Source organism: Megalobrama amblycephala, linkage group LG12, assembly GCF_018812025.1.
Source record: "Megalobrama amblycephala isolate DHTTF-2021 linkage group LG12, ASM1881202v1, whole genome shotgun sequence".
NCBI lineage: Eukaryota > Metazoa > Chordata > Actinopteri > Cypriniformes > Xenocyprididae > Megalobrama > Megalobrama amblycephala.
The window spans coordinates 37,616,674-37,642,820 of NC_063055.1; the positions used below are offsets into that span (position 1 = coordinate 37,616,674).

A 26,147-nucleotide genomic window follows, 5' to 3' on the forward strand; every position below is an offset into this window, starting at 1 on the left:
TTCTCCTTTTTGTAATAATATGGGTAGAGCTGCACGATTCTGGATAAACTGAGAATCACGATTTTGAACAGACAACTAAACAAAATAATGTAATTTACTAGAGATTCCAACAAAATGTTAATTGCTGCAGTCTATTCAAAATGTTTAATTAAACTGAATTATTTAAAAGACTTGGTTTGAGTGAATGATTCAATGACTCACTTATAAAGACTTCACTTGTTTCATTACTGGATGAATCAGCATTTTTGAGCGAATCTCTTGAATGAACGATTCAGTGACATACATTTTTCTAACAGTCACTTGTCGCCATCTACTGGTGTAACGATGTTATCCATACAATTGTTATTTGAAGCCAAGGCCGTAACCATGTCTTGAACATTGGGGGACCAAAGGTTTTTTGTTTGTTTGTTTTGGGGGTTGGGGTCTTTTTATTTAAAGAAATTAAATAATTAAAAGATTTAAGGGAATAAAGAATAAATAAGAAAGGTAAAAGTACAGTGCACAGCATAAATGAGTACATCCCTCTGAACAAATACCTAAAATGTATTAAACATATACATAATAAAAACTGAGAAATATGTCATTAATAGCCATAAAATAAGTAAATTAGCCAATTTGCAGAAATGAGTACACCCTAGATTTAATTCAACAAATGTATAATATTCTAGCACTTAGTATGCCCTCAATAATTTTGAATATACTGCTCAAATTGTCACATCTGTCCTGTTTAACTCCTGAATGATGAGCTCCTTAAATGCCCTGATCTTTAATAGGGAGTGTTGCTCAACTCGTCTCTACAGAATCCCCCACAGGTGCTCAAGAGTGTTAAGACTGAGGGCAATACATGTCCACAGAAGGTTTTTCACCTTGGGAGAATGCATATCCTCATTGTCATGTTCAAAAAAAAAGCCCATCATTGCAGGCAATGAGGAATGAGTAACATCTTCTGTTTCAAGTTTGTGTATTAAATGACACAGTGGTGTAGGAATTCATGACAGCATTGATAAAGCACAACTCCCTCACACCTTCAGCACTCATACATCCCTATATAAGAGCTTTACTACCACTGAACTTTACTGTGGGAACAAGGCACTTCCCACTGTACTCCTCCTCTAGCAACACCAGAACATTTTGGATTAATTTAGTCTCATGAGACCAGAGTATTGATTCCCAGAAACTATATTTTGTAAATATGGGCTTTGGAAATGGCTGACTTTATTGTGCTTTGGCTACAGTAGGTAGTTCCAGTGAGAACAACAACCATGCATGTCATTTCTGCAGGCTGCATCTTACTCTGTGAGATAAACAGTCACTCTTTTCATAGCTTTTGCTGGCTCTGAGACACTCGCTTGGTATTTCTCCTGCTCTTTGTCTAGCAAAAAAATCCCTCATCCCTAAATGAAAGCATAAAATGAAGGCCTGATTATTTCAGGGTCCTTGTCACAAGTCCATTGTTTCTGAATTTCTGTGTTACTTTTGCTATATTTTCACACTTAAAACAATGATTTGGTAATCCTCTTGTACCACTGTCCTCTTTTGTGCTAAGAAATACGTCTCCTGACAGTTCTCTCCCATTGTTGTCAGCATTAAGTCTGAGAATGATTCAGTGGGCTATATAACACTTTTAATTGTCAAGCAATTACTTCTCTTTAAATGTTTTGGTTCAACATACTTACCTGTTGATGAAACATAGTTTCACCCATAGGATTTAGGATAGTTCACCCAAAAATGAAAATTTGGGTAAGCAGATAAATATCAAATTTTCATTTTTGGGTGAACTATCCCTTTAAACTTACACCAGACAATTTTTATTTCGTTTTCAGTAACTTCTAGGAGGGTGTACTCATTTTTACATTTTATCACCTTGACAAGAAAATCTTATTTTCCTGAATAATTTTGACATGCTTCTTTGGTAATTGATTAGGCAGACTTGCTGGAACATTATATCTCTAAAGAACCCTAACACGTCTTCTAAGTAATTGAGTAATTGCTGACTTTCAGAAGTTTCAGAGGGGGTGTACTCGTTTATGCTGTGCACTGTAGTTCCAGGTCTAATTATAGCCTATAGTTGTGAAGTAATCCATTTAAACTCTTTGCAATTAATATTTTATTTAAAATTATGCACACATTTACTCTTTTTTGTATGTCTAATATGTCAAAAATGTAAAAAAAAATAAAATAAAAAAATAAAAATCTCATCATATTCAGTTATGAATGAGATCATTTAAATGATAGCAAATTTTCAATTCAAAATGGTGAAATTACATTAAAGTAGTTTGTATCTCTGTATGTTATTGTGGGTCATTATATCCAGTGTAAAACAGTTGTCAAATCTTACCACGCACACACTCTTTCAATGTAAAAACTGAAAGCGTTGAGTTCAGTGAATAGTAAGCCCCGCCTTTTTCCTTTTTTGATCTGATTGGCCATCATTTTGACATTGACGAGAGCTGTTAGACTACTGAGGCAGACCACTCATTAAGAAATATCAAATATTGGGGGGGGGGGGCAGTTTGGCCATTTCCAATTACTGTGTGTGTCTGTGGGGGGGCTTGTCCCCCTCAATGCCTATGGTGGCATCAAGTTAATTTCAAAAGGTGATTTACTCTATTTTGATCACTTCCATAGACATCAGTGTTTATATCCGAACTATAAACTTTTATCTCAGTACTTCTTTGAGAATATGAATATGTAACACAGAATTAATGATACTGTGTGGTTGAAAAGACTTTCACACCTACACATGATAAACACTTCCTCTCTATCAGCAGCAGCGCCAATGCAGATCTGATTGTTCTGGTGTTTAAAAGAAACAGGAGAATCGTTTATCATTTAAGAATAAGATCGCGCGAGTGTTTGAATCGAGATCGCAATCTTTTAATGATTAATCATGCAGCTCTAAATACGGGTTTTAAAAGACATGAAAGTGAGTAATTGATGAAACATTTTTGGGTAACTGTCCCTTTAAGATCTGAACTGTTGACTCACAGGTTTTATGGCTTAGTTTCGTAACAAGAGGCTAGACTATCAGACCTCATTCAGTTTTCATGTTCTTATAATTTATTCCTCATTTATGAAACCCTTTGGCATGTTTTAAAACAAACCCCACAGTGTGAATATTTGATCATGTTCTGATGAGAACGTCCATTTCCAAACCAGAGCCTGTGAGGTTCTGTGGTCCGCTATTTTTTCAGTTGCACTTCCTACAACAGCATGCATTCACAGTTCAGCGTCCCACACTGATATTGCACACCTTACAGCTTGGGTCTTTTTTGGCGTTGGCAGTGGAGAGGCTCATGAGCTGGTGACGGCCGCTGATCTGAGCCAGGACGCCGTGCTCCAGAAGCAAGGGCTCTGTGAACATTACCTCCAGAATGACATCGCTGGCGTGACAGAACACGGGTACGTCTCCGGCCGTGTACGTCAGGAAGGGATTGGTTGTTAGGTCCAGTCGTGGAAGACGGCTCTTGCAAAAGTCATCCCCCTCCGAACCAGCAGGGGCCAGCACCAGCACTACATAGTGGTAAGCTGTGTACATGCAGTAGAAGTCAGAGAAGTAGAGGTTTGTACTCGCGTTGAGGAGACGTTCGGCAGGAATCTGGAAGCGCAGAGGGCCGTACGGGGAGTCTTTGGGAGGGAGGCCCGTGTCGAATTCTGTGTTGCAGCTGAGGAAGATGCCGCGTAGCTTTCCATTGATAGGAGAGCCGTGACTTCCACTGTTGTCTTTGAGAGATGGGAGCATTGCACCTCCACACTCTGATCTATGTAGAGAGATGTAGAATAATCAATAAAATCATTTAGTCTGCTTAAACCCGCGACTTTCTTACAATCGACTGTATTCAGATCTGCCTTCATCCAATCAACAATCAATGAATAGAACCAACACGCCACCAGTGTTGGGGAAAGTTACTTTTAAAAGTAATGCATTACAATATTGTGTTACACCCTAAAAAAGTAACTAGTTGCGTTATTTAGTTACTTTTTATGACTAAAGACCTTTTTACTTTAATGTGTTACGTTGCTTTTGCATTCCTTTTACTCATCTGGGCTAGGTTGTTAGTTTGCTGGTTTATATAACAACAAAAAAGTATTGTTGGCAAATGTAAAGGCCCTTTAACACTGAAAGTGAAATGAATAAGCCTCAGGCTGAAGGAAATGCAAATTCATGCCTGTACAGTGGAGGGCGCAGCTCAAACAAACAAACCTTTCAGATGTGCTGCCATTCTGGATTAAAGAAGAATACACTACAGGAGAAGAAAATGAGTAAATGCCTGCTCACATTTAGTCTAGAACTAGTGTATTAGATTTACACAGTGCACACAACACCTCTGCTCTTGCTCATGATTCTCTCAACATGAGGACAGGACAGCTGTCAGTCAATAAATGGGAAAACAATGTAACTTGCGTTACTTATTTGAAAAAATTATTCAGATATTTTGTTGTAAATTTAAAAGTAATGTGTTACTTTACTAAGTACTTGAAAAAAGTAATCCGATTACATAACTCAAGTTACTTGTAATGCGTTACTCCTGACACTGCGCACCACCATGCATTTTTTATTTTTTGATAATTCCTTTCACTCGGATGTACGTCACAATATGAAAGAAAATGTCTGTTACTACTTCGATTTCATCGCAACTTGCATCCGCAACCCATTTTACTCCCAAAATATGTAAAACAGGATATCCAATGTGAAAAAGAGCAGTGCTTAGTTTTAAGACCCGTTCACACCAAAAATGTTTCGAATCAGTGGTTCGGAGTGTGTACCAAAGTCACGTGATTTCAGTAAATGAGGTTTCGTTATATCATAAGTGTTTCAAAATTTCAATGTTTCACCACTGGGGGGCGTGACTTTGGCAGTCTGATACACACTCTGAACCACTGATTCGAAACAAAAGATTTGTAAAGCTTCATGAAGCAGTGTTTTGAAATCACCCATCACTAGATATTGTTGAATAAAGTAGTTATTTTGGGTTTTTTGGCACACAAAATGTATTCTTGTCACTTCAAAACATTAAGGTTGAACCACTGTAGTCACATGAACTGTTTTAAATATGTCTTTAGTAGCTTTCTGGGCACTGAAAGTGTCGATTATCTTGCTGTCAGTGGAGGCCTCATTGAGCCATCGGATTTCATCAAAAATATCTTAATTTGTGTTCTGAAGATGAACGAAGGTCTTACGGGTGTGGAACGACATGAGGGTCAGTAATGACAGAATTTTCATTTTTGGGTGAACTAACCCTTTAAGTTCTTTAAAGAAGGATGGATTCTGAATGTTTTTATCATTCATCAGCTGGAAAATACTGTATTTAGATCCGGAGTATCTCTACTCTTTCAGAAGATGCGTAATAGCGCCCCCTACCGTATAACAGTTGGATTGCCGAAAAATTCTGTCAATGGCAGGGAAAGAGTTAAAGGTCTAGCTAGTTAGCATGGCCCTGATAACCCTTGCTGGTAGATGCCATATCTAGACAATCTGGAATTCTAAAGTAAAGTTTTATATTTGCTCCCGCATTCTTGAATAACAATAGTTATTTGCTTATATGCTTAAAGGGATTCACCAAAAAAAATGTAAATTATGTCATCATTTACGCATCTTCATGTTGCTCCAAACCTGTATGTCTTACACAAAATAAGAGTTTTCTTCTTTTTTTTTTCAAGAAAACAAAAGAAGATTTTTTTAAAAATTCTCCAAAAATGAAAATAGGTGACCTACGTGAATCGTGTAGATTCGATGAGAAAAAAAAATTTCCGGGGGGTGGGGGGTTGGGTGTGTGAACTGTGAACAGGTGTGCGTGCCAGAAGGGAGCGTGAGTGCATGGAAATATTAATGCGAAGGGCCTTGCATCACCAGTGCAGACCACCATCAGAAGCTGAAAGCACGCCTGGCCTCGGCGATTTACCTGACTGAATTTGGTGAGTGATGGTTTCAATAATTTTAATATTTTCTGGTATATCTCTAAGATAAGTTACCCAGTTCCTAACGTTAGCTACAGCTTGATGAATTGAGTCATTGAACACAGCAGGATAGAACGCAACGTTAGCCAGCTAGCTAAAGCTCCGGTTGAAAATTATTAGCTAACGCTACTGTTTTTGAGGAGGTAGATTTTGAGGTGAGGGGACTGACAAGGCAGAAGGTAAAGTGGTCCACCATTCTATCAATAAGCAGACCTGCCAACCTGTACGCAATTTGCGTAGCGGATACGCATTTTGACTTCAAAGTACGTTGGTACGATTTGTCACTCTAAACTACGCAAAAATCTGGTGACGCCTCTGTGCACGCGCAGTCCTCAAATCAAGCAACAGCAAAAGAAGAAGAGTTCGACCAATCATAGCGCTAGGTTCTTCCCCCAAATAGCAAGTGGGGATGATTGACAGATGCGTAAAGCCTATCATTAAAAAGAGACTGAAAATCGACACCAATAAAGATTCCCTCGATCCCCTTTCATAATGCTTAGTAAGGAGGCCATAATAATTTTTGACTCATGGCTGAAGTTAAGTTTCTCCAGCTCTCCCCAGGTTGGCAAAAAAAGCATCTCAAAATGCATCAGATTGATGCTTTAAAATATGGAATATTTAAATTTTTCTTCTGGGGGAGCAGCCCCCGGACCCCCCTAGAGGGGTTATATCCTTCTCAACCTTTTCCACCCCTGACCCGTTTTCATGCCTGAGAATAAATAAAGTCATACAGGTTTGGAAAGACATGAGGGTGATTAATTAATTAATTAATGGGAGAACTATCCCTTTAAGACCTCTATGGCATTGCTCAGAGACTGTTTAAAATGCAAATGCTGACCAAAATGCTGTATAATACAAGATAAGCATAACAAAAAGATACATATAAAACACATGCATTGTACACAAAATACAAAACACAGCCTCTAGGACTGCTTAAAAACCAAGGTGAAAAAGCATTTAAGAAGAATCGTGCGCAACAAGACCAGGAGCATGAATGAAGGAAGTAAATAGAGTCTGTTTTGATTTCATGTTGAGTTCGCTAGCATTCTCAAATGGCAGATCAAAAATCAATGCAGTCTTAGAGCTGTCAAGGAAAGACATATAGAGAGACTGAGGATGACAGATGACACTAACCTCACATAATGGAAGTATTCAGGATTCTGATTGCGGTAGAACAAGGAGAACCTGAGCATCCTCCCGGCAGCGGCCTGAGCTTTATCTAACAGCTGCTGGAGATGCTCCATGGCATAATCTGCAGAGAAAAACCCATGATTCATAAGTGCTTCCTATGAAAACTTGATTGTGAATAACATGGCATTAAGGAAAAGAAAAAGGAAGTTCACTATTGGTTGTATCTTCTATCTGAACACAATATGCAGAGTCAATGATAAAAAAGCCATTTTTTCATTTGTCCAATTACAAACTTGTGTCATGAAGATTAAGTTAAGATAAGATAAATGATGAGATGGCAGAAAGCACCTGAAGTCAAGATTGAAAGTGTGTAATTTCTGTGCCTCTAAATTATGGTTGTTTCCGAACAGGTTTCCCAAGGACTGTAGTAGAGTATTCTTGCCATGCTGTCATTTTACGCCGGACTGCTTCACAAACGAGGGTCAAGTTGAATCAACTCCACAGCAACTACATAAATCTATCCACTAACCATTCAGAAACGTCCAGTTTCATTCTAAAAGTTGTAACTTCTTCCTGAGTCTCTCCATCAGTGTCGACTCCGGTTTGAACAATGTAAGGCTGAACACCGTTACTGACAATCCTCATTTTGGCTGCGTGAGATTCTCCAGCTTTGTTGTTGTTGAGCTGTTAAAGCTCCGCCCTCTTCTGGAAAGGGGGCGGGAGCAGCAGCTCATTCGCATTTAAAGGGACACACACAAAAACGGCGTGTTTTTGCTCACACCCAAATAGAGGCAAATTTGACAAGCTATAATAAATGATCTGTGGGGTATTTTGAGCTGAAACTTCACAGACACACTCTGGAGACACCAGAGGCTTATATTACATCTTGTGAAAGAGGCATTATAGGTCCACTTTAAGCAGGGATAGAAGAATGTATTTTAACAACGTAAACATAACACACATTTAAATCTCTGTTACTCTACTTACCCCCAGTGCAGAACTCCACTACTTGGCTCCATTCAGACACTTGGTAGTCTCCGTCAGGCTGTCTGATGGCGGTCTGCACAGCGACACAGTACTCCGTTCGAGGGCTCAGGAACCAGTGACCTCTCACAGCCATTGGCAAAGGTCCTGCTTTCGCCACTAGCTTGGTGGGAACGTCCTGAAAAGCCAAACACCAGAGGGTGCCGTCAGATTTGTTGGCCTACAGGGTTTTTTGTTCTGCTTTCAAGTGAAAAATAACCAACCACAAGTTTTCAACACTTGACTTTTTTTGTTTGTTGAACCCCTGCAGCCTTAAACTCACCATGAAATCAAAATTGACCATTCTTGTTTTTATGGAAAATAGCAGCATTTATTATAAATGATTAATTTATCATAATTTGTTTTAATTCATGTGCCCTCGTTAATTTTTAACCATATTAATAACTTCCCCTCTTCTCTTCTCTGATGACGAGGGCGGGGCAACCTGTCATTCACTTAAGATCCACCAATAGCAAACCACAACCATCCAATCAATTCTTCACGGACAAAATCAAGCCCCGCCCAACATTTGTTCTTGTTTGTGAAGCCGTTTCACTCAGATATATGTCACAATAGGAAAGAAAACTGCTGTTTCATGCCAACTTCAACATTACATACTGCGGATAACAGAGGATGCAGAAAAGTACACTGAAATATATTTAATTCAGAAATTACTAGCAAATTTTACAAATAATTACAAAGAAATGGAAAGTAACACACTGAATTGAATATGAAATAGTAGAAAGAATGAAATTGTATTTTCTTGTAAAACATATTTCAATAATCTTTGTTTTATTTATCATTTTTTACAGTGTAGCAGATAATTCCTATAAAATTATGACATAAACATGTAGACTGTATGGATGAATTCAGGTTGATTGGGACACTTTTCCCAAGTCATTTCAATGTCAAAAAGTGTCCCAATTACCCTGAATTTACCCCAGCATAATTATTTTAACTAAGATAGTTTTTAACTAAGTGCATTTTTTCAATTCCAGACCATATCAATCTGAATAATTACTCTGTATAATAATATTAAACTCATATACTATGACTGAGGGTGTGGAATACACTACACAACGTTTGCTCAGATTTACAGTCTAGAGCCAGTCTGAAAATTTGAGTTGACAGATTGTTTAGTGTATGATGAACACAGACTTATTTGTTTTTAGCTTCAGACTATGATTACATCCAGTAGTCGGAGATCAAATTTGATCATTTGAACTGATTTTACAACACGCATTGTTTTCATTTGTCATTTGCAACAAGGCGCATGTTTCTGCGTGAGTCTGTTGTGTTCGGAATGACTTAAAATTTGTTCAGTCAGCTCGGTTTAAAAAGCGTGTTGAGAAGGAAAAAGGCTTGCCAAGAATGAATTGTGTAGCCTCCTGTGCCAGCAGAACTGTAACTTACCCAGAGCAGGAGGTGTCAAGATGTCAGAGACTTTGCTAAGGTAAGGAAGACTGAAACACGACTCTCACTTAATAAGAAACACAAGCTGAAACATCAATATTGGACAAGAAATACTTCAAAAGGTTTTATGGACAGTTGAGATGACAGGGAGCAGTGCCTCTACAAATAGCGAAACTAATCTACCTCAATAAGGACACACTTATTACATTGCTGGTGAAAAAATGTCATGTAGCTTTTAAGTTGCTAAACTATTTAGGCTACTGATTAATTCGTCAGAGCAGCGCGGACAACACGTTTCTGAAAGTGTGTGTGCGTTTAGGTGCGAAAGAGCGTTCAGGACGAAAACATGGAAATAACTTGTCGTTTTTATCCTAGTTTACTATATGTATTTGCTTAGTCGGTGTCGTTGTAGGTTTTGGTTCATTTGAAATAACTGAAATCATTTGGCGAAGTGATATGGAACTGTAATGCGGTCAAGACCTGCCTGGAACTACTTTAGCTGTGCGTTTCCCTGAAAATAATTGCTTATAACGTTCAACAACCAATCAGATAAAAACAGCCCCGTAGTATAATACCATAAAACGATTAGTTTGATTCTGATTGGTCAATAGCTGCGTTTTATTCACGATGAAACACGGCTATGACCGCTTCACCCAACGGTTCCGTGTACAGGCGACCAGACGCGACTTGCGCGTAGTTGTAAAATACGGCGAATAAAGTTGCCGGCTTTAGCTAGTTTGTAGTCTCAGTGTATATATATATATATATATATATATATATATATATATATATAGCTCAAATTGAGTAAAGACCATTTTTTACAACTTGTCCAACCTCCTCACTCACTTTCTTTCAAGCAATATCCTTTTTATTCCTGTTTCTATAAAAGTATGAAGATGCATTGTTTGATGCATCTTGCATGCATGATGTTTGCCTACAGAACGACCGCTGGCTCTGCACCGCTATACCTTAACTCACTACTTCAGACTTATGCGCCCTCCAGAATTGTGTTCTGCAAGTGAACGGCGCATTGTGGTGCCATCACAAAGGGGCACAAAATCACTCTCACGGATAGGGTTGCCACCCGTCCCGTGAAATACGGAATCGCCCCGTATTTACAGCCAAAATGACGCGTCCCGTATCAAATCAATACGGGACGCGATTTGTCCCGTATTTTACATAGGTCCATATTATGCAGCAGCCCATGCAAATCACCCCACCCGCACTGTGTGAAGACACGTCCTGATTTTGCCCCTGATCGGGTAATACACGCTGCCATCATGGTTTGATTGGTTTGTTTCAGGTTCACGGGCCGTGAATCACGGCCAATCAGAGTCAGAGGAGGGCGGGACGCCGCCTCGCCGGTTCTCTCCTGAGTCCTGAGGCAGATAGTGTAATGTTTTTGATTGATAACGTTAGATTTCATATGCTGCCTATTAAGAAATAACGTTAAGTTGTACAGTCAGACACATAAGCATTACTTTAATAATACATATTTAATCAAAATATAGTACCTATGTGAATAAAATAAACAACTAGGCCTATTTGTTATGCTTAACCAATTTAAATAATTGCATCATTCAATACTATAGAATTAACAATAGACAATATAAAAATGGAATAAATAAATACATAAATATATTTACTTACCAATAATAAAAATGTTGTTAAGTGTTTTACTTAAATAAGAAATGTTTGTAGATTTATCATTTCATATATTTCAGATATATCAGTTATTTAGGTGTGGTTTCACTGTTTGGATGGTGTTACTGCAAACAATGACAAATATTTTAGCCAAAATCTTTGTTCACAACAAATGACAATTTACAATTTGTTTAATTTATAATTACTACGTTATGGATCTGTTAATTTAATAAGTTAATAAAATATGGTTCACATCTCACAAGTTCCTCCAAAAGATTATTTTTTGTGGTCTCAGTCACACTTTGTTGGCCTATGTTCATTATTGTCATAGCTGTGTATTCAATATGACCACTTAATTTGTGATAGTGAGAGACTGCATCTGTTCACGCTGATTTCAATAGCAGATATCTTATTATAATGTCCATTGGTATCAATCTTAATATTTTTATGAAAATATGTTTTAAGTTATGATATACCACCACTGGCACGCCATCGGGACTGTGGTCATCGTGGCCCCGAGGGGTGTGGCCCCCGCTGCGGCTGGCGTCCCTTTCTGTATTGAAGGTGGCAACCCTACTCACGGACCTTCTCCGGGTCTGTTCCTGGTTGGTGGAATGACCTACCACGCTCTATCCGAGCAGCTGAGTCTTTAGCCATTTTCAAAAAAATGCTAAAGACGTATCTTTTTTTTCTTTTTCGTCAGCACTTGACGTAGCACTTAAAATCCTTGCTACGAGCACTTTACTGACGTTACTGTGACTTCACACAGCACTTACTGTTCTCATGTTGATTTGATTGCTTCTACTATTCTCATTTGTACTATTCTCGCTTTGGAGAAAAGCCTCTGCTAAATGACTAAATGTAAATGTGCATCGTGCAGCGACAATGATTTTGTCCTCCATTGTTGTTTCGGATTTCTGCCTTCGCTCGTAATCACGTCACTACTAGAGCAAGCTCCTGATTGGTTAACGCGGCACGAATTTTCGCCAAAGTTCAGATTTTTCAAGTTTTTTGACAATTTTTCAAGTTCAGAGTTTATTATCTGCATTCAGATTTAGCATTTTCCTTCAGGTCAGTCCTATGTTCATAATAAAAAATCAGTTTAAATGTCCACTGCTTACCTATAAAATGACTCATGGGAAACAGTAATTGTCTGATAATTATGCACACAGTCTAAACAGCAAAACATCAGTAAGATTAATGAGAAGATAACATCTGCGGATGTAACATCCTTTGTGGTGATCTTACGCCTAGTTTCTGCCTGACAACTCTTCTCTCTCTCAAAGGTGAAAGACATTTTCAAACTTCACTATAAAGCGTAACATATTTCCTCTCACATATAAGAGATCTATCGCAGCTAATTAGTGTTGTTGTGGAGGCTTGAGTTTCTGACAAGCAGAACCAATTATGAAATGCTCAGTGGGGCATAACCATAGCAACCCTTTAGTCCTTTCCTTTCACTGGCAAAATGTAATATTAGAGCCCTGGCAAAATCAGATGTAATTTCAGCAGCAGTTTATTTTTGGTGTCCAATAAGTGCAAAAGAGATACTAGAAATATGCCTACATTATGTAGCTTAATTTTGTCAGCAAGAATACGAAAAACTGAACACAACAAAGATATACATTTATTATTCAGTTCCAGTGTTGGGGGTAATGCATTACAAGTAACGTGACTTATATGTAATTTGATTACTTTTTACAAGTAACTAGTAAAGTAACGCATTACTTTTAAATTTACAACCAAATATCTGAGCTACTTTTTCAAATAAGTAGCTCAAGTTACTGACTGACAGCTCTCTTGTCCTCATGTTGAGAGGAATCGTGAGTAAGTGCCAAGGTGTTGTGTGAACATGATGGTTATAGTAGTGAAATGCAAACTCAGAATATTACACAAACCTGCATTAATTAAATATGTTCAATAACACAAATATACTTCAGCACAGCTGAAAGGTTTGTTTCAGTGGTGCCCTCTACTGTACAGGCTTGAATTTGCATTTATTCATTTCACTTTTGGTGTGAAAGGGCCTTAACATTTGCTTTTTAACAACTTTTTTTTTGTTATTAAAAACAAACCAGCAAGCCCAGCCGAGAAAAAACTAACGCAAAAGTAACAGAATGCATTACTTTTCATAAAATCTAAGTAATGCAATTAGTTAAGGAGTTTTTAAGGAGTAAATATTGTATCACATTACTTTTAACCCCCAAATTTTCCAGCTTTCCGTGTTTTCTCTGTTATTCAGTAGGGGGTGCTATTACACATCTTCTGAAAAAGTACTGAATCTCCAGAACAAAACACAGGCAAAAAAGGAGCAGAAACTTGTGATAAAAGCATTGCTTATGCACGCTGTAGTCTTTGACAAAAATAAAACATGATTTTCTCAGCTTTTTGTTCAACATGTTGCTTTTTTTATGAAACTTACCCACATTCAAGTGTTGATAAAAAAAGAATTCATAAAGCTAAAATAAAACGTTTTTCGTTTGCTTTGTTTAAAAGCAGAGGCTCCGTTCCTTCTTTTGATATATTGCATGTTTGGGGGGCCACGAAATTTTTGTAAAAATGATCAAAAACGCATGGGGAAAGAGTTAAAAGTACCTTTCCAATAAATTGACATTGAAGTCTTGCATGTGTCTTCTCAGAATCCAATTAGAATATTTTTCATATATATATTTATTCAAGTGGACTTTGAATGCAGCTTTCAAGGAAATTATTTGGATCTTCGCTAAATTGGACTCCTCCTCAATAAACAAACAAACAAATAAATAAAAACTTAAAATTATAAAACAAATAACAAATAGGTGCATGATGCCCTAAATTACTGGTGTAGTAAAATTAGATTTTTTTTTGCAAAGGAATATCCTAATTTTATATGTTTTTTTATTTTTTTTAATTATTTTTTTTATTTTGGTGGTTGGCCTGGAATTGGGTGACATGATTATTTTAGATTATAAAAGGTGTTTCTTTATAACGCTGTTGCAGATTTTATATGCAAGTGGAGAGGAAAATAAATAAAAAAAATAAATAAAATAAAATAAATAAATAAATAAATAAATATTATATAGGTGCATTTCCCCAAATTACTATTGTACTAAATTAGATTATTTTATTTATTTATTTTTGCAAAGCAATATCCTAGTTTTATGTTTTTTATGGTTGTTTTTAAGGGGTGGTTGGCCTGTGATTGGGGGATTGAGGTGCTTACTGGGGAGGAAGGATGTCCTGGTGAGTCATTATCCGCTCCCGGCAGTTTTGGTCAGGTTTTTCACTCTCCTGTATTAGCAGTGGCGTGACCATCACAGCGGCCCCTGAAGGGCCTGTCAGATGTGCTCATTACCAACACACCTACAGCCACACATTACCCCCTCCTTCACATGCCATCTGCCTCTACACCACCTGCTCTTATATTTGTCTTTAATTTAACCTTTATTCAGGTAGAAATCGCTTTAAATAAATATAACATGAAAATTCAAGAAATGTCTCTTAACCCCTTATATTATGTCGTGGTTCAATTCGAGTGGTCAGAAATATTGTTTAACCTATGAAGTTTTCTTGAAGTTTTGTGACTTTTTCCTGTTTAGTGTCATGAACTCTTGTTACAAATCGTACCCAGAATTTGAATCTAATCTAATAGAACATTAAATGTTCTATTGCTTAGTAAAAAAAACCTATTAAAAGTAATAGTTTATTTGTCTTAGTGTGCAGTGAAAGTCAAGACGGTCCAATGTTGTGAATCACAAGCCCTCACTACTGTGTCCTTGTTTAACCCCAGACTATTCTGAGGGGACTGTCCTTGTAATAGGTTCAGAATAAGTTCACCAATTCCACTGGCCCTGGTAGTGACTACAAATAATGTCTGTGAGATCAACAGGGTGCGCAGCGGGGCGGAAGGAGATCTCAACGGCAGAATAAGAGCGTATACTGACTCTGTGCTTGAAGCGGTTGGGCTCGCTGCCTTCTTTGCGGCTCAGGTCGATGAAGTAATGCGTCACTCGGGACGTGTCCTCATGGGCCATTTCCCAGGTGATCCGGAACGAGTCACAGCTCACCTCGCTGATCTGAATATTATGGGGTGTGGAGAGCAGCTCCACCTCAGCCATGACCTGCAGTACAAGAAAATGACAATCTGTCAAACAGTGTGCTTAATGAACCTGTGAATGAGTTGAATAACACAGATTACCCTCCCCTACACAAAATCTTGCCTTCAGTATGATGTAAATTAATTAATCTATATATATTTATAAATGTTCATTTTCAAATTGATTTTTGACTGTAAAGCTCATTTGAATGTGTTTCTTTAGTCATGTCATTATGGTGCCTTAGAAGAGTCTGAAACCAGTTTCCTTAGAATGTAATTTATTTGATCAAAAATACAGCAGCAGTAATATTATAAAATGTTATTCCAATTTTAAATAACTGCTTTCCATGTGAGCATATGTTAAAATGTAATTTATTCCTGTGATCAAAGCTGAATTTTCAGCATCATTACTCCAGTCTTCAGTGTCACATGACCCTTCAGAAATCATTCTAAGGCTACGTCTATTAATCCGGAGACAAACACTAGCATTTTCAAACGTTTTCCAAAAGTTGCTCATCCACACTGAAACGTCTGAAAATGCTTAAATGCATGCGTAAAACATACTAAAAGCTCAAGAGATGATGCAGATATTAATAAAGTTCTCATGTTATTCTTCTGGCACGATCATTTTATTAGCATAATATCGCATCACTCACTGTTGCATCCAGTTTGCGCTCAAAATTGGGTTTAAAACGCAATTGTCATCATATTTAAGCTAATGTGAGTAAATTCAATGTCATCTTTGCAGGAATATAATATCAATATTCTACAAAGTAGCATTTATCTTGAGCAATACTGTTAATGTAAATAGCAGGCACAACAATGCCGTTATACTGTAACTATATCTATGGGTACAATATGCATCATGACTAAAAATGTATCATCGTTTTCAAATAGCTCAGTTTTTGCCATCCACACTACAATGCGAAAACAGCTTTTTCAATTTATCCCCGTTCACACGGATCCGTTAAAACGATTAAAAGCGCTGTATTCTGCTGCCAGGAATTCGCAATTTTGTAGTTGACACAGAGACGATAATGCTATCGTTTTCCATTTTCAGAAGTTTGTGTTTTCATGCCCCCAAAACACAATTGTAATGTAAATGAAAGGCCAAAATGCATAAAAAGTTTTCTGTTTTTGGTTGAAAACGGTGTTGGGTAAACGGATGGCCCCTTATTGCCATGTTCTGTTTAGATTGACTTCTCATTCATTAGGCCCTGTTTACACCAGTGCATTTTCATTTTAAAACAGCGTTTTAAAGGGTTAGTTCACCCAAAAATGAACATTTCTGCCATTAATTACTCACCCTCATGTCGTTCTACAGCCGTAAGACCTTCGTTCATCTTCAGAACACAAATTAAGATATTTTTGATGAAATCCGTTGGCTCTGTGAGGCCTGCATTGAGAGCAAAGCCATTCAAACTCTCAAGATCCATTAATGTACTAAAAACATATTTAATTCGGTTCATGTGAGTACAGTGGTTCAATATTAATATTATAAAGCGACAAGAATATTTTTGGTGCGCCAACAAAACAAAATAACAACTTTTCAACAATATCTATATGGGCAGATTTCAAAAACACTGCTTCTTGAAGTCGTTATTTAGTTTTTTTGGTGCACCAAAAATATTCTCGTCGCTTTATAATATTAATATTGAACCACTGTACTCACATGAACCGATTTAAATATGTTTTTCATGTAACAGCTGAATTCACATGATATATTTGTATGATTGTAATCCAAAACCCCTCTGTGATGTACATTCAGATGTTTCGTTGATTATTTTTCTTTACTTAAGTTACTTTTAATATCTCTCTTTCTCAGCGTTGTGCCCCACATGGAAAAAACCTATATAAACATATATGTTTCAATATAGGTTTTGATATAGGTTTTACATATATGTGACATATATAAAATTGGCCGTTTTCCTATATTATATGTACATATATGCACACATATATGTACACATATATGTACACATAATATAGGAAAACGGCCAATTTTATATATGTCACATATATTAAAAACCTATATCAAACCTATATTGAAACATATATGTTTATATAGGTTTTTTCCATGTGGGATGTCACATGACCGCTGCACACTGGGCTACTTTTACTCTGTTGTCGCGGGTTGAAGTGACCCCATGATATTTATCCCCTGAAATGCAAATTTTACCAGGCAATCCCACCAAAAACGTTTACTTTACCCCCATGAACGCGATTGTTACCGTGGGACTCCCCCCAATACGCGACTGCGCTAGTTTTTGGGCTAGTTTTGTTGTGAAAACCTGGCAACCCTGCAGTTGCCTCTTGCGCATGTAGGCAGAGTTTAACTGCACAATGGCTGCTAAAAAGGACCACACAGTAAACAAATGCAGTTCATCTCTGTTATTTTTTTAGACGGTCGTCAAAGTCCCTTTAAGACAAGTCATTTCACTCGACGGCCATCTTTGAAACGCCTCTCGGGCATCCTGGGCATCATGCAGCTCCTATCTCTTTGAATGGGGAAACATCAAATTATCCAAAACTGTTCGCCAACCTTACGATTAAATTTCATATTTGAAATCACCAATAAAATCTAACAACAACCAGCTCATAAATTTAGTTTCTAAATGCTCGAATCATGACAAAAAAAAATATTTTTCAGGCTGGATCAAGCTAATGCGCATGCGCAGACCTAAATGCGCGTCTCTTCGGAGGCGCGCGTCTGTCTGTTTCTATAGAAACCGGTGATTCTAATGGCCGCTGAAGTGACCCGATGACTTTACCAGTCGGCGATTGGCTCTTATTTAGAAGGCGGGACTTATTCCGCCATATTGCGCATTACACTTTCTCCCATTCAAAACAATACGAGTGAAGCGTCTTGTTACAGAGTCGTTGTGAGAGACGGTTCTGGCATTTTCAACAAACATTGAAAATTGACCATATAGCCATTCAGCAGTCACTGTGATCAACTTATGATGCTTTTTTTGGAAACGCAGCCTTGGTCTGTTACTGTCGTGTTCCGGTAGCGTAATGTGGGCAGCCACGCCTTCATTTTCAAAAGTCGAAAACAGAGACGTTCTTAAAGGATTAGTTCACTTTCAAATGAAAATTACCCCAAGATTTGAGTATATACTCAAGTTTATTACTTCACTGATTCATAACGCTCCGAAGCTTTCTGAAGCAGTGTTTTGAAATCGTCCATTACTAAATAAGTCGTTATTTTGTTTTTTTGGTGCACCAAAAATATTCTCGTCGCTTTATAATATTAATATTGAACCACTGTACTCACATGAACTGATTTAAATATGTTTTTAGTACATTAATGGATCTTGAGAGAGGAAATGTCATTGCTGGCTATGAATGAGTGGAACGACATGAGGGTGAGTAATAAATTACAGAATTTTCATTTTTGTGTGAACTAACGCTTTAAATTCTCCACGAGGCCATTTTTATTTTTATAACCTGTAATCTCCAATGGATCTCAACTCTGTTGCCATCCACCCTGTTATTATTTCCCAAAATTAAATATGACAATATATTCATTCAGTTTGAGATGGCACGATGCAGTCTATTCACACAAACACATTATTTACTGGAAAACGGCGTCTCACAGACTGACCCTGCAGCTACAGCATCTCAGAGGACGGATAACAAACAAACGCTCTGATCTGTGCCGGTGTGAGTGATGTGATCGCTGCCATGAGTGTGTGTGTGAAGTAGAGTGAACGAGGCTGTGTGTTTGATTAGCTGTCATTTCCTGTTCCTGCGACCGGTGACCCTTGAGTAATGGGAGTCACAGAATCTATTATCTGCCCTTGTGCGCTGAGAAAGAGCCCATAACTCTGAGAGAGAGAGAGCAGTGTGATTTACGTGCACCTCTCTCTCTCGTTCTCCTTTCACTGCCCTCATATTTTCCCCCTATCTGTTGACCTTTGATTTTGCTCTTTGACATTTAAGTTTTTATATAATTATTAAGTGTCCATAGCAGTGTAAAATGTTCATGTAAGCTAAAATGTCACAGATTTGTCCTGTTTTGTTGTAAATCTTCTATATGGACAGTATGCTGAGGCAGCACAATGCCAAGAGCAGACTGGCATGAGAACGCTGGATGGCACAAATGTGAGCATGCCAGAAAATGAGAATATGTTTAACAGCAAGAACTTCACACATGATTGCTTTGGCACACAGACATATGGCATCCCTTGTGAAAAAGAAGTACACTTTAGCAAATATACTTCAGAAGAATATACTTAAGTGTGAACTGAATGCAATGTTTTCGGACTCTTAATTGAATGTTTTTTTTTTTTTTTTTTTTTTTTTGCAATTAAATGAAAATGTATTATAATTTTAATTTATATTAAATGCAATTAGTTTCATTTAAAAGTGATTTTTTGACCCACTTAAGTATCTGTTTATGTAATTTTATCATTATTTCTATTGTCTTTAAAATATGTATACAGCCGAATGTGCTGTCAAGCATTTATGATAAACTAAAATATACTTTAATGTCATTTCTTTTCAAACGTTATGTATTTAAATATGTGTAATAAAACATTTGTAATTGTAATTTAGTACATTTAAAATGTACTAAATGTAATATTGAATAATACGCTACAGTTAAAATTATAATCAACATGTGCTTTAGTATGTTAGTCAACACTTCAAAATAAGTGTACTTTAAAACATGACAAAAGATTATTAAACCATAATGAGCTAAAATGTACTATAAAAGCAAAACTTTTAATTTGACATTATTACAAAGTGCACTGTTTAAAAGTCTACATAAGACATAGTCATAACTCTCTTTAAAGGGTTAGTTCACCCAAAAATGAAAATAATGTCATTTATTACTCACCCTCATGTCGTTCTACACCCGTAAGACCTTCGTTCATCTTCGGAACACAAATTAAGATATTTTTGATGAAATCCAAGAGGAGTTTTTTGTCTCCCATAGAAAGCAACGAAATTACTGTCATTCAAGGTCCAGAAAGGAATTAAAGACATTGTTAAAATAGTCAACATGACTGCAGTGGTTCAACCTTAATGTTATGAAGCAACAAGAATAAGAGTAAACAGCGTAGGAGAATGTCAGGGTTGAGAGGAAATTGTTGAATAAAGTCATTATTTTTGTTTTGTTTTTGTGCACTTATTCTCGTCGCTTCATAAGATGAAGGTTGAACCACTGCAGTGATGTTTACTATTTTAACAATATCTTTACTTCTTTTCTGGACCTTGAATGTGGTGATTACATTGCTTTCATTAGAAGATAAAAAACCTCTTTCATCAAAAATATCTTAATTTGTGTTCAGAAGATGAACGAAGGTCTTACGGGTGTAGAACAGCATGAGGGTGAGTAATAAATGACATTATTTTCATTTTTGGGTGAGGGATAGCCCTTTAAGTACACTTGTACTTAAAATATACATTTAAGATTTTAAGTACACTACAAGTGCACAATCAATACAACTAAGTGCACTTCTTTTTTACTAGGGATGTGTGTGTGTGTGTGTGTGTGTGTGTGTGTGTGTGTGTGTGTGCACGCGACCATGTGTGCGCGCGTGTGTGTGTGGCCTGAAGTAATCATCTGCTTTGCCTCATGATGGAACATAATTTAAGATTAACAAATTGAGTTTTCACACGCCTCTCTTCATTCTCTCTTCTCTCTGCACGTGCAGCATCTCACTCTGAATCACAGTTCTGCCATAATGTCATGGAAACACATCGACTCCCCAGACTGCAGCCTTTCATTCAAAGGGAATGTAGGCCATAATAAACATCCTCACAGGACCTGCATCAAAGCTGCAAAACACACACACACACACACACACACACACACACACACACACACACACACACACACACACACACACACACACACAGCTTGCTTACTATTTTAGAAAAACCTTTGAACATTTAACTGAGTTTTGCTCTAGTTCTCAACTAAAATCAGATTCCACACACTATGTGTTACAAAAATGAGCCTCAGAAAAGCAGGCGAATCTTAAAAAAAACACAGTCAGGACACATTTTACCCCGTAATACAAAAGAAAAAAATTGTATTTTGCATAAAGAAATAAAGCATATTAAAGGTGCATGTAATATTTTTTTTGTCTGCTAGAGGTCACTAGAAGCCTATTCAAAACAAAGGCGTAGCTTGATGATGGCAAGTTTGAGCATGGAATCTTGGGACATGTGATCTTCACCTCACAGCCAGTGGAACACAATCGGGATTGGACTCGGGAAGAAATCATGTTCATGAATGTGATTATTAACGTTACTGTAGTATGAAGCAGAGCAGGACCGAGTGTTGTGGAGCTGAACGAGGAGCTGGAGCGATTGATCAACACACGCCTCACGAGCAGCGGGACTTTTATTATGACACAGTCGCCGGCGCTGCTTCCGCTTTTCCGGTCATGAGTATGAGGTAACGCAGCTCTGTTTATCATATTAGATACATTTGAGAGTGTTGAAAATGATGTTATAACGTTACTCTGTGCGTTCACTCGGCGGCTGCTGTGAGACACTGTTACACACTGCAGTAAGATAGATCGATTTTACAATATCATATTAAATGCTGGATGGCTTGTGTTGATAAATGGTATTACTTTTAAAACATATTGTATGATGGAGAAAATTCTGTATTACTGTTACTAAAAATAAAGCTGCATCTGATTATGCTATGTTAGCTACTTCACAAAATAGTGTTTTTCTCTGAGGCGTGGTAAAGCATGGTACTCGCAAAAATGTAAACAATAAGACTAAATGTGTTGAGCTATATAACAACAATTAGTTTTCTGTCTATAAGCGTAACCAAACAGTTGTTCCCTTGTCTATTAAAACATGTAAATATTAAAGCGTCTACACGTTAGATATAATATAAGCCGGGCCGTACGCAGGTTTTCATAATTACAGAGGTCAGAAAATGTAGTTTGCTAGGGGGGTACGGGGGCATGCGCGCCGCCGCATTTGTGTGTGCAATTCTTGAGTGTGTGCCGCGAGCACAGTATAACGGCTGATTGGACAGTCATGTTAATTTTTCTGAGTTTTACCGACATAGCCTGACAACATCTCATCTGACCACAGTTCACTGTTGTTCAAATGAAGCTCCCTTGTAGTCACCTGTAGCCTACCTTTTCCGTGCTTGTTTAACTTGCGCCTGGCGAAGTCAGAATGCACGTCTGAAAAATGTCCCATTTGTTGTGTTCAATAAAGAGACAGTCCTATATAAACGCAGCGTTTTACTTGTCGATGATTTAAAAAAAGATTTTTATTTTTGGTATTTTATATGCTCTGTTTGTGGTTTGTGGAGTAGCATCACCCGGGGGGATATATTGTTTTTTAATTCAGCAGAGGCAGGGATACATAGACCAGAAGGGGGAAATTTACAAATCTCATAAACTTATATTTTATTCACAATAGAATATAGATAACATATCAAATGCTGAAAGTGAGACATTTTGAAATGTCATGCCAAATATTGGCTCATTTTGGATTTCATGTATCTTCGTGTATCATTATCTTTTCCCGTGATCTTCGGGCCCTTAGACAGCACTGCATCACATACAGGAATGCTACTGTAATGGAAATCACAACATGGGCTCAGGAATACTTCCAGAAAACATTGTCGGTGAACACAATCCTCCGTGCCATTCGCTGTTGCCGGCTAAAACTCTATAAGTCAAAAAAGAAGCCATATCTAAACATGATCCAGAAGCGCAGGCGTTTTCTCTGGGCCACATCTCATTTAAAATGGACTGTGGCAAAGTGGAAAACTGTTCTGTGGTCAGACGAATCAAAATTTGAAGTTCTTTTTGGAAAACTGGGACCCCATGTCATCCGGACTAAAGAGGACAAGGACAACCCAAGTTGTTATCAGCGCTCAGTTCAGAAGCCTGCATCTCTGATGGTATGGGGTTGCATGAGTGCGTGTGGCATGGGCAGCTTACACATCTGGAAAGGCACCATCAATGCTGAAAGGTATATCCAAGTTCTAGAACAACATATGCTCCCATCCAGACGTTGTCTCTTTCAGGGAAGACCTTGCATTTTCCAACATGACAATGCCATCACATACTGCATCAATTACAACAGAGATGCGACAAAGAAGACCTAAGACAGTCAAGCAACTAGAAGCCTGTATGAGACAAGAATGGGACAACATTCCTATTCCTAAACTTGAGCAACTTGTCTCCTCAGTCCCCAGACGTTTGCAGACTGTTATAAAAAGAAGAGGGGATGCCACACAGTGGTAAACATGGCCTTGTCCCAACTTTTTTGAGATGTGTTGACGCCATGAAATTTAAAATCAACTTATTTTTCCCTTAAAATGATACATTTTCTCAGTTTAAACATTTGATATGTCATCCATGTTGTATTCTGAATAAAATATTGACATTTGAAACTTCCACATCATTGCATTCTGTTTTTATTCACAATTTGTACAGCGTCCCAACTTTTTTGGAATCCGGTTTGTATATATACGTATTTTAACAAGGTAAGAAATATTTAAAAAAAAATATATAAAAATATTACAGTAAAAGCACTTATAAATAAAAAATATGTTTTCTTTACCAAGAAAGCAGCAAGATGAAAACCACTATTTTCTGTTTCAAACTTTCACATAGCATCTTTTGGATATAAAAACATTAAAAATTCAAATCTACATTTTGATTTTAAAAAGTTTATTATAAAAACGTATTATTTATTTCCCAAAATGCAATAAATCCATGACACTTTTTTTTTTTCAAAATGCAATTAATCCATCAATATAAAAGTTATTTTTCAAATTGAAAATACACAACAAAATAAGTTAATTCACATATATGACAGAGTCTAAACTTTGTCAATACTGATCTTATATACAGGCATTTTACTAAAAATACATTCAGCCGTCGCTCCCAAAATGAATTTAATGGGTCATCTTGTTAATGCTATAAATTAATTATGTCTCTGTTTGTCATTACCGATTAAAGAGTATCGCCACCGCACGGTTATAATAAACACATTTGCCGAGTACATTGTTATTAAAAACGGCTTTTTAAAAAAGCCTTCAATGTTTACAGTGCGTGGAATGGAGCGCTCTGATTGGTTGAGTGGAGATATCGCGTTCTGCAGAAAAAGGAGACTGGCGTTTGTCGCGTTTTGGAAAGAAAGGGAGAAAACATGACAGAATAACACGACGGAAATCGCATTTTGTGCAAAATTAATAAATGACTTTTCAATACCGACCAGATACAATACTGATTTTGGCGGAAACTCAATTTTTTGAAGAAAAAAAAAAAAAAAAAAAAAAAATCAATTTTTTAAAAAAGAATTTTTCTTTTGAAAAACGCGTTTATCGCGTTTTGGAACCAAACTCTTCATAAATACAATTTTAAATATATTAAATACAATATATAGAAAAATATAATGTAAAAATGATAAATTTTTCTGCATTATAATAATAGGAATAAAAAATCATATTTATGAGAATGTCCTAAAATACAAGTAAGGAAAAGTATTGCATGTGTAAATGCGTAAATAGAAACACACAGTATAGCCTACAACAACATGCTTTTACTATTCAGAGCTACAGAGTGCCAAATCATGAGATGTAAACAGTTGTTTCAGAGACTAAATCAATCTCTAAACGACTCTTTATCTCACTTTGATCAAGCCTCAGCCTACTGTAAGAGTGTTCAATGATCAAATAAACAAGCATCACTCCAGCACATCTGATTGGGTCCGTCACAGAGAAGTGAGACACATCCACACACGATTAATGGTCTGGTGCACAAACTGAGTAGTGAGTAATCGACGGAGGAACAGCGCCGTGGGATCGAGCACGAGAGTCCGCGAGTATTAATGTCATGGTTCAGATTTCTCATCATGAGCGAATCTTTTATGTATCTGCAATGCAGCTCTACTGTGGTGGGAGTCAAACTATTAACAGCAACAGTGCTCTACATTTCACTGCGTTCAACTACAAAACAGACAAAAACATCAGTGCAAAAATGCAGACTTTGAACAAAATGTTCTGATCTGATTGTCTGTGCTTCTCTTCTGGATAGTGAAAGTCTACAAGACAGTCCTGAGCTGAATTCACTGCGACTTAGAGAAAAACAGCAATGTGAGGAGGAAAAAAAATCAAAATAGGAAAGAAGCAAAAACCTAAATGTGTCATATGTTCATTTTTAAAGTTAATTTTAATGAATACAAAAGAAAGACATACCTCTGTGTTCAGAAGCAGCTGTGATGAGGAAGGGAAGTGCTGACAGAGGCTGTGTGAATGAGCGTGGCTCTGATTCTCCGTCTTTTCCTCTCTTTCACTGCTGCACAGCTCCTTAAATGAGGATGAAAACTGAGTGTGAGGGGATTCTCGTTTGCCCTCGCTTGCTCACTTTCACTTATCGCCTCCCTCTCTCTCTCTCTCTCTCTCTGTGCATCTATGTTTTTTCTACAGCTGTATGCCAAAGGGAAATGAACAGCCATGAGAAAGTGCAGCATCAGTGAACCATAAAAATGATACAACAAGCTACTCACTCTTGCATGATCCAACACACACACACAGAACACGACACAATCGCACCATCTTCACAGTGACTGACCAACAGCAAATTCAATTTTACATCACACTGAACTACAAATGAAGAGATTTCCTCAATCACTAATAAGCGAGAGAGATGGCAACGCATCTTGAGCACACGCTGAGGACAGTCAAACGTCTGCAGTCTCATCACTTTGTGATATATTTTTGGCAAGAATTGATTTAGAAGTCCTGAGTTTTAGGATTTCTAGTCGTTGTCTTCTGCTGACTAAAGTTGTCTTTGAATTTTCAGTTTCTCTAAAGGATGTTAAAACAAGCAGGCATGAATGACAGATGCTAAAGCTATAACTGTTTATCTTGACAAATGTGAAAATACTTTTAACATACAAC

The 26,147-nt window shown here is 37.3% G+C and overlaps 1 protein-coding gene across 1 annotated transcript; it reads right to left on the reverse strand.

Annotated features, from left to right (window-relative positions):
• Positions 1 to 1,558: 1,558 nt before the first annotated feature.
• LOC125280441 (phytanoyl-CoA hydroxylase-interacting protein) lies at positions 1,559 to 25,651 on the reverse strand. Its single transcript, XM_048210993.1, has 5 exons — positions 25,443 to 25,651; positions 15,093 to 15,269; positions 8,077 to 8,251; positions 7,093 to 7,210; positions 1,559 to 3,761 (listed from the first exon to the last, which is right to left on the reverse strand). The coding sequence occupies exons 2-5, from the start codon at positions 15,264 to 15,266 to the stop codon at positions 3,227 to 3,229; spliced, it is 1,002 nt and encodes a 333-aa protein (XP_048066950.1). The 5' UTR covers positions 15,267 to 15,269; positions 25,443 to 25,651; the 3' UTR covers positions 1,559 to 3,226.
• Positions 25,652 to 26,147: the final 496 nt, after the last annotated feature.